This window comes from Gymnoscopelus microlampas (assembly GCF_963454915.1).
Source record: "Gymnoscopelus microlampas genome assembly, chromosome: 11".
NCBI classification, from domain to species: domain Eukaryota; kingdom Metazoa; phylum Chordata; class Actinopteri; order Myctophiformes; family Myctophidae; genus Gymnoscopelus; species Gymnoscopelus microlampas.
The window spans coordinates 31,254,413-31,267,392 of record NC_139948.1 but is presented as its reverse complement, the minus strand read 5'-3'; the positions used below and the strand labels follow the sequence as shown (position 1 = coordinate 31,267,392).

The 12,980-nt window shown below is 41.1% G+C and overlaps 1 protein-coding gene across 4 annotated transcripts in view; it reads right to left on the bottom strand.

Moving 5' to 3' along the window:
- Window positions 1–1,140: 1,140 nt before the first annotated feature.
- asic2 (acid-sensing (proton-gated) ion channel 2) overlaps window positions 1,141–12,980 on the bottom strand; it is a 388,082-nt gene continuing 376,242 nt past the window's right edge. For all 4 annotated transcript variants that reach the window (XM_084070957.1, XM_084070958.1, XM_084070955.1 and 1 more), the window contains 5 exons: window positions 6,220–6,373; window positions 5,647–5,738; window positions 5,000–5,079; window positions 3,536–3,604; window positions 1,141–3,044 (listed from right to left, as the gene is read on the bottom strand). In XM_084070957.1, the coding sequence (XP_083927083.1) occupies window positions 2,943–3,044; window positions 3,536–3,604; window positions 5,000–5,079; window positions 5,647–5,738; window positions 6,220–6,373 (497 nt within the window). In that variant the 3' untranslated portion in view covers window positions 1,141–2,942. The remainder of the gene's footprint in view (window positions 3,045–3,535; window positions 3,605–4,999; window positions 5,080–5,646; window positions 5,739–6,219; window positions 6,374–12,980) is intronic.

The following is a 12,980-nucleotide window of genomic DNA, read 5'->3' as shown; positions in this document are numbered from 1 at the left end:
AACCTAACCTAAGATTTCTGAAAATGTTCAAATTCTTACAAAAAAAAAGTATACAACATGATGTTGCTATATGTATAGCAACAACTAATGAGACACAGAGGTGGCTCCCGGATTCAAAGGTATAACAACGTATAGGTGGCAGCAGGTCTAAATGGGTTGTTAAATGAACACTAAGAACTTTACTGTAATAGCTACAGGAACGCCCACATTCAGCACTTGAACCCCAGCGTCCATATTCAGGGGGGAACATTAGCCAAAAATAACCGATCTACAAGCTCACAACACATTTCTTTTTTAGATTCTAAAATAGCAGATGTCCAAGCTCACAACGCGTCACAATGTGAGACATTGTGAGCTCGTAGATTGGCTATTTTTTTGCTATTTTCAAAGTTTGAGAAATGCGTGACCATTGAACTATTCAATGAAAACACGAAATATGGAGATACAAGGTTTCCCCCCGACACAGTGGCGATATTTACCAGGTGCTGAATTCTCTTTGAGCCACAAATAGACAGTAGACGTGTGTAAAAGGTAGTGCAAGAGAGGTGACCTGACCATGACAGGACGCTGCCGGTGCAAAATAATTACTTTTTTCATTTAATTACGTCACATTAAAAACACATACGGTATGCAGCATCACAAAATGAGAAAAAGCCATCCTGCGATAACAATTGAAGCCAAAACAGAGAGAACAAACAACCAAGTGTCATTGTAATTGTGAGCCTCGGCGGCCCGCAGGTTGAGCTGAGGACACAACGTGGTGAGAGAATACACAGGGACAGCAGGTCCAACCACAGGGAAATCATAACTCAACGGGAAATCATAACTCAAACAGCAGTGGTGGAAAGTAACTAAGTACACTTTACTCAAGTACTGTACTTCAGTCAAGTTTTGAGGTACTTTTACTTTACTGGAGTATTTCCAATTTTCTGTACTTTTACTTCTACTCCACTACATCTCAGAGGCAAATATTGTACTTTAACAATTATTTGAAAACTTTAGTTACTAGTTACTTTGCAGATATAAATTATTACATTATAAAACATACATGAATCACTTTAGCCTCATTTAATAACTAGGCTATTTGAAACTGTCTGATCTACAAGCTCACAACACGTCGCATTGCGAGGCGTTGTGAGCTTGTAGATCTGCTATTTTCAAACATTTTAGTACTATTACTTTTGGTATTTTAAGTACATTTTGATACCAATATTTTTGTACTTTTAGTCAAGTTAATTTTGAATTCTGGACTTTTACTTGTAACAGAGTACTTCTACATTGCAGTATTGATACCTTTACTTAAGTAAAACATTTGAGTACTTTTTCCACCACTGTCAAACAGTCTGACAAAGCACTTGAATTCATTCCTACCTGTAATGTACATTATGATGACAGAGACCATGCTGGGATAACATTATTATGAAACGCGGGATGTAGAATTTGGTCCTCCTGGATTAGACCAGGTCTGCCGGGTACAGCGCATAATAATCACTGTTCATTTTAAATTAACACTGAGGATTTTAGCGTGTACCTCGTGTTGCTTTTTTCACTTGGAGCGAAACACTCATATTTACACCAAAATACAGAAGACCCTGTATCCTCCAAAACAATATAAATCATAACATTACTGTGCCCATAGCCAAAGCTGCACCCTGCTGTTACCATAATCGTTGTTTTGATATTAATTATGAGTATTATTGGTATGAAAGTGTTGGGATAATTATCTGAGCAGCAGGGGTGAGGGTCGTGGTGGGCTCTTCATGTGATGATGATGTGATTCTTGATCATGATAATAATACCTGTCCCAAATAATACACTTGCAGCCTGGGTATGTTTACCACTAAGATTTTCTACATGTCTGGCAGACAAACAGTCAGTCAGTCATGTTATGTTTTCTTGTCTTGCCAGTCCACCTTACTGACTTGGCCGAGAACATTTTTTCTTTTTTTCTTTTTTTTTACTAAGGTGCAGTAGCCAGAAGCAAACAATTTACTTCCCTGATACAGTAAGCGTATGCCATCCCTATAAATATGTCTGTAGAAAACAGTGTTGCGCCCCAGGACTCACTTTGCCAACATTTAGTAAACCACTTTAAGAAAACTGAAGCATGATGTGATGGGTGGGGAAAAACAAATGCCGCACAGGCTGCAAAAAGATCTCATTTCACACCATGTTTTTGGTAGACAAAGCACAGCCATAATGCTCTCACAGCGCCTAACCTTTCCCCTCAAACAATAACGATCCAGCGAAGAAACAAACTCATCAATAAAGACAAAGCTTCTCAGATGGATGCGTTTAGCCCGGATCACCTAGACTATGACCTTAATAAACAACCGCGTGTTCAATCTGTACATTCTAAGTTCTAGAGGCCCCGGGGGCCTGTTCTGAAGATAAGAGGGTTACAGCGAAACGGCACACATGTACGGTAAAGCGACACTGCAGTCTGGAACACGCATCAGCAAAGAGAGCGACACCCGTATCCAAGAGAGACTGACGCATGCAGTTTGGACAGTTCATCACTGGTAGGGTAAAGTACATTTTGGCAGTAGAGTGGGCTGATATGAGCACTGTGTTTTCTGTCCTGTGTAGTCCAAACAGTCCAAAGAGAACTGCCTATAGTCTGTCTGTGGAGACGAAGGCCCTCTCCCAATAGGTCTAGACCTGTGTGGCCCAGGGGAGGATGCTGCCCTGTGACAGCAAAGTACGATGACAGAGCAAGCAGACATGGTCCAGCTGACAGCTCTTTCGTCCTCATTAACGCCAACGGGCCCGGGTGGTGCGTCAGAGAACAGCAAATGGAACTGTCCTTAAGAACAACCCCCTCTGTCGTCCTTTTCCCCTGTGAGGTACCTCCGGCGTGACCTTGGAGGTACAGACTACAGAGTGACAGCCGGCCCACTGGTGAGAGCTCCGGTTGTAGGTGGGGCTCTACAACGGGGGTCTCAGCAGGCGATCTCCTCCAGGGTACCCAGGGTGGTCTGAAGGGGGACGGTCACAGTGTGGCTGATGGACTCGGAGTGGTTGGCCACCGGGTCACAAGAACTCTTGAGGGGAAAATGGGACAGAAATGACAGACAGGGGTTTTAACCCATTCAGTCCGGGAACGCATCAGCGTCATTTTAAGATTTCTTTGGCTATTAAAAAATAGCAGATCTACAAGCTGATAGCCGGTGCTGATAGGTCTGCTATTTTTGAAAAGTGGTGAAAATGTGTGCAAAAATTTGAAGCGAACATTTGTAAAATATTTTGTTCCAGGGACCTCCCCAGAAGCAAAGATTTGAGTTACAAATGTTCGCTTTAAAATAATACAATACAAAGATTTGCAAAATGTTCATGATTTTTCAAAAGTAGTAGATCTACAAGCTCATAGCGCGGCACAATACTTAAAATAATGGCTATAGCTCAAATCTAAAATGACACAGATGCGTTCCTGGATTGAATGGGTTAAGCGAGGACAACATGGCTGACAGAGAGACCGAGTTCAAAGTTGAACCACTGTGTGCAAGTGAAACAAAAACCGTGATAGATGTCTTACCACATCCTCTCCGTGACTCTCATCCTCTTCGTCTCTACTCAGGAGGTCTAGCAGTCTGTCTTTAACCACCTGTAGAGCGGAGATCATTATTGTAAATCGTCGCCATCGGGAGGAAACCTTGTATGACCAAAATAATCAGGAGATTGAATAACCAATGGATCCCCAATGTAATTATTTAGTCACAAGCTCTTGCTAATGCTTAATGGTTAAATATTTATAAAACCTGGTATCCCCATTTTTGGCATGTCATTATAGGTGAAAATGTTGGACGTTTTTTTTACGTAAAAAAAACCCTGCAGATATACTGCTTATAATGTGTCACAATGCAATGCGTGGTGAGCTTATAGACTATTTTTGCTACTTTTGCGCTTTCATACAAAGGATGAAATATGAAATATGGAAAGACAAGGTTTTTTCAAGTTCATATTATAACTTAAGAACGGAACACACTTTCGAACGTCAACATCGTATTGAAATGTATCCATTTGGTTAAGTAAGAAGGGCAGACAGTTGCTATTCATACACCTATAAATGGTCATAATAAAACCTGCTTTACTGAGCAGGTGTATGGGCAATTTGGTTTAGTGCTCAAATAATTATGTTGTAATAGTTGTAATAAATGACACCTTCACAATCATTTCAGGGGTACTTGTTGACACTAAAGGAACTCTCCTGTTGAAACTGTCGCTGACATAATGCTATTCCCCGTTGCCTGTTATGACAAAAGGAAAAAACATGTTCGTGTCAATAAGGACTGGCAAGTGTCTGAGGGTCTTCAGAGCTGGGGGATTAAGACCCCCCCCCCCCTCCCACACACACACACACACTTTTGGTACATCCCCCATTGCTGCTAATGTTTTCTTTACAGAAGGTTGGAATGTGTGCCCTGCCTGTACATTTCGCTGCTTGTACCTGTATGAATGAGTGTCAAATAAACCTCTTGATAATGTATGTTGAAGCCCGCGGTGCAGTGGTGTGACCATTCAGCCTTATGGCATGTGCTTACCAACACAAACAACAGCGATTTGTGCAGGCACCGTTCGTCCACGAGTGTCTTGAATTTGGTATTTGTATGCCCATGGCTTTCTAGCCGGCGCCGTGAGAAAAACACCTTGATAATGACTTTTAATGTGTATTTCTAGAGCCCCAGGTGAGGACAAAGACTTTTAGTAGCTCAGCAGAACGAGAAAGCGGTACGATAATTGTTAAACAGCATGCAAACAGTAAAGCCATGGTAATGGGAAAAGGCTAATCATGTAGCTCACTCTTTTCAGATGCATGCTTTGAGGCAGACCCTTTGTGTCGCTGTCATTGTTCATGTTCTCAGCCTTCAAAATGAGGCTCGCGCTGTCATTAATAGGTAACCAACCAGACAGTTGCTAAGAAACAAAAGTTTCATATTGTGTTGATAATAATGGGGTATATGAGAAAGTGTTTGTGTGTAAGGAGTGTATTAATGCTGACCTCATAAGCATAGTCGAACAGCTCTAGGATGGTGAGGATGCTGGCTCCAATGAATAAACCCATCTGACCGCCAATATCACCTGAAAGACCACAGAAAGAAGCATGTATTGAAAGAAAAGGCAATGAAATGAAATTAGAGGAAAAACAAGTAAGGGAGGACAGAGAAAGAGAGAGGTACAGTTCAGTCAGGACAACTCACAAATTGAATTAAAATATTTTAATGGATATATAATATTTAAAAAAAAGATTTGGTTTGGGCGCTGAATGGACCAGATTTTCAGCACTCTCTGTGCTCTAAAACCTGTCAGAAAAAGGGAGTCTCCCCTACCAAACAGGAGGCATTCTGAATCTCCCTCCCTCCATAGTACATAAAAGCAGATAACAACAGGTGGTGGCTGGGGTGGTAGAGGGTGAGCAGCACTCCCTTGGGCAGTGGAAGCAGCACAATGCAGCAATCAAGCAAATGTGCAATGCACTCTTCCCTGTTAAAATGGGGCACTCTGGTAGTGAATTGTGTACTGTATGTGATTGGTTGAGAATGAAAGAGTGGCCACCACCAGCAACTGCCAAGAGTTCCCTGACTGAACTTGCTCTGTGCATTTCATGCGTGATGCTCATTTGTTTGGGGTAAAACAGGGAAAACCTACCCAGTAAACCTGCCACCTCATAGGCTTTCTTCTGCTCAATGGTCTCGTAGTTTAGAGCCTCAAAGAACACGTCCAAGACCAAGATGTTATCTCTGAAAGAGGCATAATGTATCGTTAAGCCTGCCTCATACATACTGCACAGTGACTACGAGTATTGTCACCTTTTTCAGTTATAAAATAAGTTACATTTGTCACGCAATGTTTTGCTTGATAAAAACAATGTATTTGACAGTTGAAAAGACATCATTTTTGTCAAGCACACCTCTTTGTCACTTAACCCATTAAAACTGGGAACGCATCTGTGCCATTTTCGATTTTAGCGATATATAGCATTTAAAAAAAAAACACACAAATCTTCTCTTCTGGGGGTCCCTGGCACAAATATTTTCAGATGGGGGTCTGCGGTTGAATATATATCAATTTGGGGGTCCTTGGCACGAAAAGGTTTGAGAACTACTGGTTTAGAAGGCATTTGTAGAATTGGCCTCAGGTCTTAATGGGTTAAATCAGACTCTACTCCATATTTGTCTTTCTATTCAGTGTTGACTGATACACAGAGAGAGATCCACTCACGTGATGTACTTCTCGGACTTGTTGAACTTCTTCTCCAGGTAGCGCGCCGACGTCTTGCTGGGGATCTTGACCATGGACAGCTCCTTGTTGTAGCGCGTCATGTTGCACGGCGTCCTGCACATGCAGTTGCTGCTTTCCACGGCCGACAGTTTAGCTTCACGGAGAGCAGAGACGAGAGGAAGAGGAGGTTAGGGGGTGTTTTGAGGAAGATGAAGGGGGACACATGGGGGGGGGGGGTGGCTTGGGGGTTGTCAGCTCTTTTAGACATAAGCCTCGCCTGGTGCACTGCCAGACACACCGAGGCGCTTGTAGTCTCACGCTCAGGGCGCTAAGCTGTTATTGTAACTGACAGCCAAGGGAGGACGTGTCTGGGGGCACTTTGCTTATTAGGCCAAAGGAGGTCACACAAACACACAAATTAACATCTGTACAAATGTATACACTCACAGACATGCACACTCAAAAACACAATGCTATGACACATGGCTGTGTGAACACACGCACGCACGCACGCACGCACGCACGCACGCACACACACACACACACACACACACACACACACACACACACACACACACACACACACAGACACACACACACACACACACACACACACACACACACACACACACACACACACACACACAATACTTGACAGCGCTTCATCCTGCGCCTTGAGTCCTGTGTGAGATGTTTACTTGCAAACAGCTCTGACGACAGTCTAAGTCAGGCTTATCGTCACTGTCACTGAGGGCAGAAGCTACAGTAAAGCAGTGAACCGGCATCCTAGAAGTGTCTCCTTTAACCCTCAGCAAGACAAACCCCATATGCAGAAAAGCCTGCATCTTGGCAGAGGAAGTTCATGCCCATAGGAAAAATGAATAAATAATGATAATAATAATAACAAAGTGCTCCTCGGAGCACAGGTCTCCGCCAGGCCAGGTAGCAAAAATGTACCTCCTGGTGGCGCTATACGAGGACAATGTGAATGGAGGTTCTTCCTTGGCCTACTTGGAGTGTTTCTCACTGATGGGTCCAGCAATGCTTGTGGCACTATGTGCAAACGTGCCGCCCCAGCAAACTTTGAAAGCCAATCGTAGTCAAACAAAATGGAATTCGAAAAATCTGACAGATACACATCTTGACTACAGAGATAATGTGTACCAATTTGGTTGAGGTTTGGACAAAATCGGTAGGAGTAGCAGGAAAAACGTTGTTATAAAAGAAAAACACAACATGGCGGAAAACTTGGAAATGGGCGTGGCTTATTTGGGGAGTTCCGTAATGATAATAATTAAGTAAGTACTTTTGATTGTATAAGCTACGTTTCAAGAGTTATAGGCCAACACGTGAATCGTCCTGTTATAGGGCCACCATGAGGCCAATTTGAAACATGTAGCGCATTTCTTCCTTGGCCTAGTTGGGAATGTGCATGCAAAGTTTCACACCAATCAAATGCTGCGTTTATGATTTGAGGCATTTGGTTCAAAACGGGCTACGCCTGCAAACCTTAGATGTAAGAGATAATGGCATCTAAGGTTTAGAGATAATGTGCACCAATTTGCGTGATGATTGAATCAAAATCTGTAGGAGTAATATCAAACCTCTGATGCAGAAACGCCTTCGGCCTGGCGGAGACAATAATAATAATAATAATTACTTGGCTGAACTAGTATGATCACATATGAAGCCCACACCATTTCCCTCGCTGTGTCAGTAATGGCATCAGACAAAAGCACTTCAAATATAGCCCCCTTCAAAAGCTGCTGCGGCAGGGAGGCTGTTCACATTCATCCCAAACTGATCGGATTGGATTAGATTTATGTTTATTTGACATGGACATCACAATTACACTAAAAAAACAGATGTGTTGATTGAGTGTTTTAGCATACATGCACATTTTCAACACCTATCCTAGGTGTTTAAGAAAGAAAAAGAAAATAAGAAAGTTTCGATAGTTCCAGTCACAATCCTTCAGCTCCAGAACATCTTGAGATTATAAAGCCTTCATCCAAATTTCTCTGGAGATTTCCAAATCCCATCCAATAACAATATTGTCCGCTCTGACTTAAAATCTGCCAACATGTCTTCTGTACTAATCTTCTGTGAATGAAAAAGAGTGGGGGGTAGTCAACGCCAATAGCCTCATTTCTCACTATGACAACTTTGTGACAGACAACCTGATCTCAAACCACAGGGCAGATATGCCCCCGGCTTCCTAATAGGCTGCAGGCCCATGGAGTCACGTAATTGCAGAAGGAAATTCAATACAGCTTCTCAGTGGTCGCTTATTTTAATTCAAATAAGGGGTTACTGGATACTGGCGAGGAGAGCGAAGCCTCGCGCATTCATATCTTTGATTTTAGTCTCCGAGCCAGTCACTCTGTCAAACTGAGCCTACTCATCTTTTCCCAAGTTAATTTAAGCATAAAAAACGAAAACAATACCATACGGATTTTACATTTACTGCAGAAAGTTTTTGAAGATTTGCATTAACCCATTAAGGGCACGGCCCCACCGCACTTTTATTTTACCTCTGGGGCGGAATCTGCCAATGCTTTGTCAATGCAAATGCGTGGATTCTTGGAAAAAATGTGCAAGACCATGAATCCACGCATTCGCATTGACAAAGCATTGGCAGATTCCGCCCCAGAGGTAAAATAAAAGTGCCGTGGGGCCGTGCCCTAAGACCTGAGATACGATTCTAACAGTTTTCTGAAAAACCTATGTTTCTATATCAGTGGTACTCAAACATTTTCATGTCAATGACCCTCAAAATTATATGTATTTGGCCGAGGACCCCATCTCAAAATATTTCGTTCCAGGGATCCCCCCCCCCCAGAAGCAGTTAAAAATTCACTTTAAAAAATATATATATTCAAAGATCTGCCAAAAATGTCAAGATAAAAAAAAGGAGATCTACAAGCTCACAGCATGGCACTCAGTGCCGTGCTATGAGCTTGTATATCTGCTATTTTTGTATAGCCCAAAGAAATGACCCATGGCTTTCCCGGTCTTAATGGGTTAGTAATGCAAATAACGTAAAATGTGTGTAAAGTCTGGGAGTTGGAAGTGTTCTTGAGGAAGATATTGAACCTGTAACTGCTCCCGACGAGCAGGTTGGTGCCTTTGCATGATTGCCTCCACCGTTGGTGTGTGAATGTGTACCGCATAGAACACGTAATATGCAGCTGTGTGCGTGAATGGGTGAATGTGAAGCACATTGTAAAAGTACATTGGAGTGGTCAGATAGACTAGAAAAAGCACTACATAAATGCAGTCCATTTGCAGCAAAATGAAGATGAAAGATATGTTCAGTGATTACACATAGTAATGCCAGGATTCATTCTTTGGTTCATCCAAAGAACTGGGACACTGGGATTGTGAATGATCACCTCTTCTGTCTGGAAGTGCGTTTACAGTGGGTTCTTGCAGACTATACCTGTTAAACGAAAACTGATGCAGCTGTCTCCTATTAAATACAATTGTGGGTCCGTAGCACCATCTGTGCTTTCTCTAGAACTTCATGATTGTCACTGTTGTACCAGAAGGAAAGCAAACCTAATCAAACTTTGCTACTCTGTGTGAAAACCTCTCTGATAGGTATAGAACCTATTATATTGTTATATATATATATTGTTCAAACTGGAATTCATTTACATTGAACGATCCAAGCAAATATATATCTGTGTGTGTATGTACGTGCGTGCACGAGTGTGTGTGTATTTCAGTGTGTGTGTGTGTGTGTGTGTGTGTGTGTGTGTGTGTGTGTGTGTGTGTGTGTGTGTGTGTGCTCACATGCGTGCACAGTACACAGTTGAATTGTTAAAGTCTCCCTGTTTCAAAATAAAACCAATTAGGGAGAGAGAGGGAGCGAGCTGTGTGGATTGAAGACCAAAGCCTGCTACATTCCTCCTGCAAATGAACTGTATACCTTTGGGTTTCAAATCAGCAGCACACAGGCAAATTACAGCGTTGGAGCCATAGAGCAAATCACCACTACAGTATGTGCTTCTGTGCTGCAGCGAGCATTGGTGGGATGCAGGGTCTTAACCGCATGAAACCTAGTGTCACTATTCTGCATGGGCATGTCATAACTCATAATAGGCAAGCGTTCGGCGAAAATAGGTGAAGATTCTGCAAAAATTGCAGATGTACAAGCTCACAATGCGTCGCAATGGGAGCATTTGTGAGCTTGTAGATCGGCTATTTCCACTAAAGAGAGTATATACAGTATAGATCTCTGGGGGTTCCCAGTAAAAGAAGTATATTGTTTAAGTGGTTAAACAATGGCTCCAGATACTGTTATTAAAACATGAAAACAACACTACTATTACTACTAGTATATGGCTGTACATACACAGTCATTGTGCAACTGCAAACCCAATTTATTTTAATAAAAGGAGGTAAAAGGACATCATGATAAATGTGCATTATGCATACTGCACCATCCCACTCTCTCTCTCCTCTCAAAAATCAATTCCTGTGCGATTACTTGTCACAGTTTCCAAGTTCTGATTGCATGCTCATAATTGCACCCTAATAACATCTTTGGGTACTATTAGCACTATACTTTGAAATTGGGTTCATAAAGCAGAATAATAGGCTTTGCTTAAGTAACTATGTGATTTTCTTCTCTCCTTTGAAATTGCAAACATTATGCACACAATATTTGTGCTCGCTACGATTATGGATATTTTTGGGGCACTATGGCCTACAGTATAACTACTTAAGCCCTGGGCCTATATACTATATCGCTACACATTGTGATCTTGTAGATCAGTTATTTTCACTATTTTTGAAAACACTTTCACCTATAATGATGTGCCTAAAATAGGGATTGCGGTTTGAAAGTGGTTAGGCAATTTAGAAATTGTAAATCACTAGTAAGTGCTTTCAAATAATATTTGTTATTATTATACAATAGGTATGATGATCTGAATAAACTTTGTGAGAGCTATATTTCTGCAGAGGGAATGGGCAGCATCTGCCCTGTGGTCCAGATTCTGGAGACACCCAAGAGCATCTTCTATACCAGTGGTTTTCAACCCTTTTCATATCAAGGTCCATTATTTATTCGGCATTTGAGCCACGGACCACCATTTGATGAGATTTAGACTCTCGGACCCAAAACTTAGAATATGTTGTTGTCGTTGGATACGGTTTTGTCCACAATTCCATGTTTTTGATGTTGGTACCATTAGGAGAGATGACAGGCAAACGTTGATCAAAATAACAATTCTTCTACATTCTCTAAATATGTTGACTTATTCTAAATGAAGTAATGCAGATGTTTAACAATAATTTAACCCTTGAGAGCGTAAAATGAAACCAAATGGAACCGTAAGGGTCCATTTGGTTTCATTTTACACTCTCAATAGTTAAAGATCTATCTAATAAGGGTCCATTTGGTTACCAACTCTCCATCATTTAGCTGGGGACCACCTGGAACCCCCTCAAGGACCACTACTGTTCTATACTGGCTGACTGGGTCTGGCTCTGGATGTGAAACTCCTCCCCATAACTCTGTCAGTAGGAGAGTTGGAACTGCTCCATTGTGCAAAAAAACATAAATAAATTCCAGCAAATGTGATTTGGATAAATTCACAAGGATGCTGTCTCATTTGACTTTCATGAGTGTCTCTCTCTATCTCTCTCCCTCCCACTCTCGCTCAAGTGGAGCAATGGCAAAGATAAAATATCACCCTGAGATAGTAGTTTCATAAAAGACAATGGAGATAAACTGTTAAACATAATTTAATAAAAATGAAGAAAGTGGGATTTGACTGAAAGATAAAAAAAAGAAAAAAGCCTCAATCTACCTGTGTATTTATATTAGCTACTGGACTGGAAGAAATATTATCCCGTTTCCCATCCATCCAATTCCAGCCGTCTATCCAACCGCCATCCAACCGCCAAATCAAACACTTACTGTAACAATAGACCTCATTTATCGGTTTCAGTCATTCTTTATTAAGGAGAGATATTCATAGCTCTGTTCATTCCTTGATGGATTTAAATTTGACTAATATTAATACTTGCATATTTGTTTAGTTTATCTACCTGCTTTGACATTTTTTTTTTTTTTTAACTGTATTTTCAATGTAAAAAACGGTTAATTAGTGGACAGCTATGTTCTGTCAAATGCTGGTTGCATTTTCAATACAGGCTTCCATAACAGGGCTTCCAACGCAAACAAACACAAACTAGTAATCAGATATGATAGGTGGCATAATTATGCATTGAGCTCTCAAAATGCCCAACACACATACTGTAGGCATTGCCAGTGTTCCTATTGTGGTGTTTGTTCTTCTTAGTGTTGAGACTGCATTGTGAAGTGCATACATATGAATTACAGACAACCCCGCACAATCTGAATGTAGACAAGGCATTAACGAGGACACATTTTTCTAAAAAAAACATCATTCGTTGTCATTATATTGCTGTAATATTATTACTTTCCCCAGTAACGAGTATTAACGTATTACAATTGCCAAAATAGTAATATTATTACAGTTATTAATCAAAATAACACTGCATTATTGTGTTACAATGGACACAATTTGTTTTTGACAGAGATAAGCGCTCCCTCTTCTCTGCATCGTTTGTCTATGAGTGTGTGTGCGTTAGGGCATTAACAGAATAATCGAATATTCGAATATTCGACTATCAAACCGACTATTCGACTATCAAACCACTATTCGATTATTCGATAAAAAAAAAAAAAAAAAAAAAAAGTTTTTTTTTTTTTTTTTTTTTAG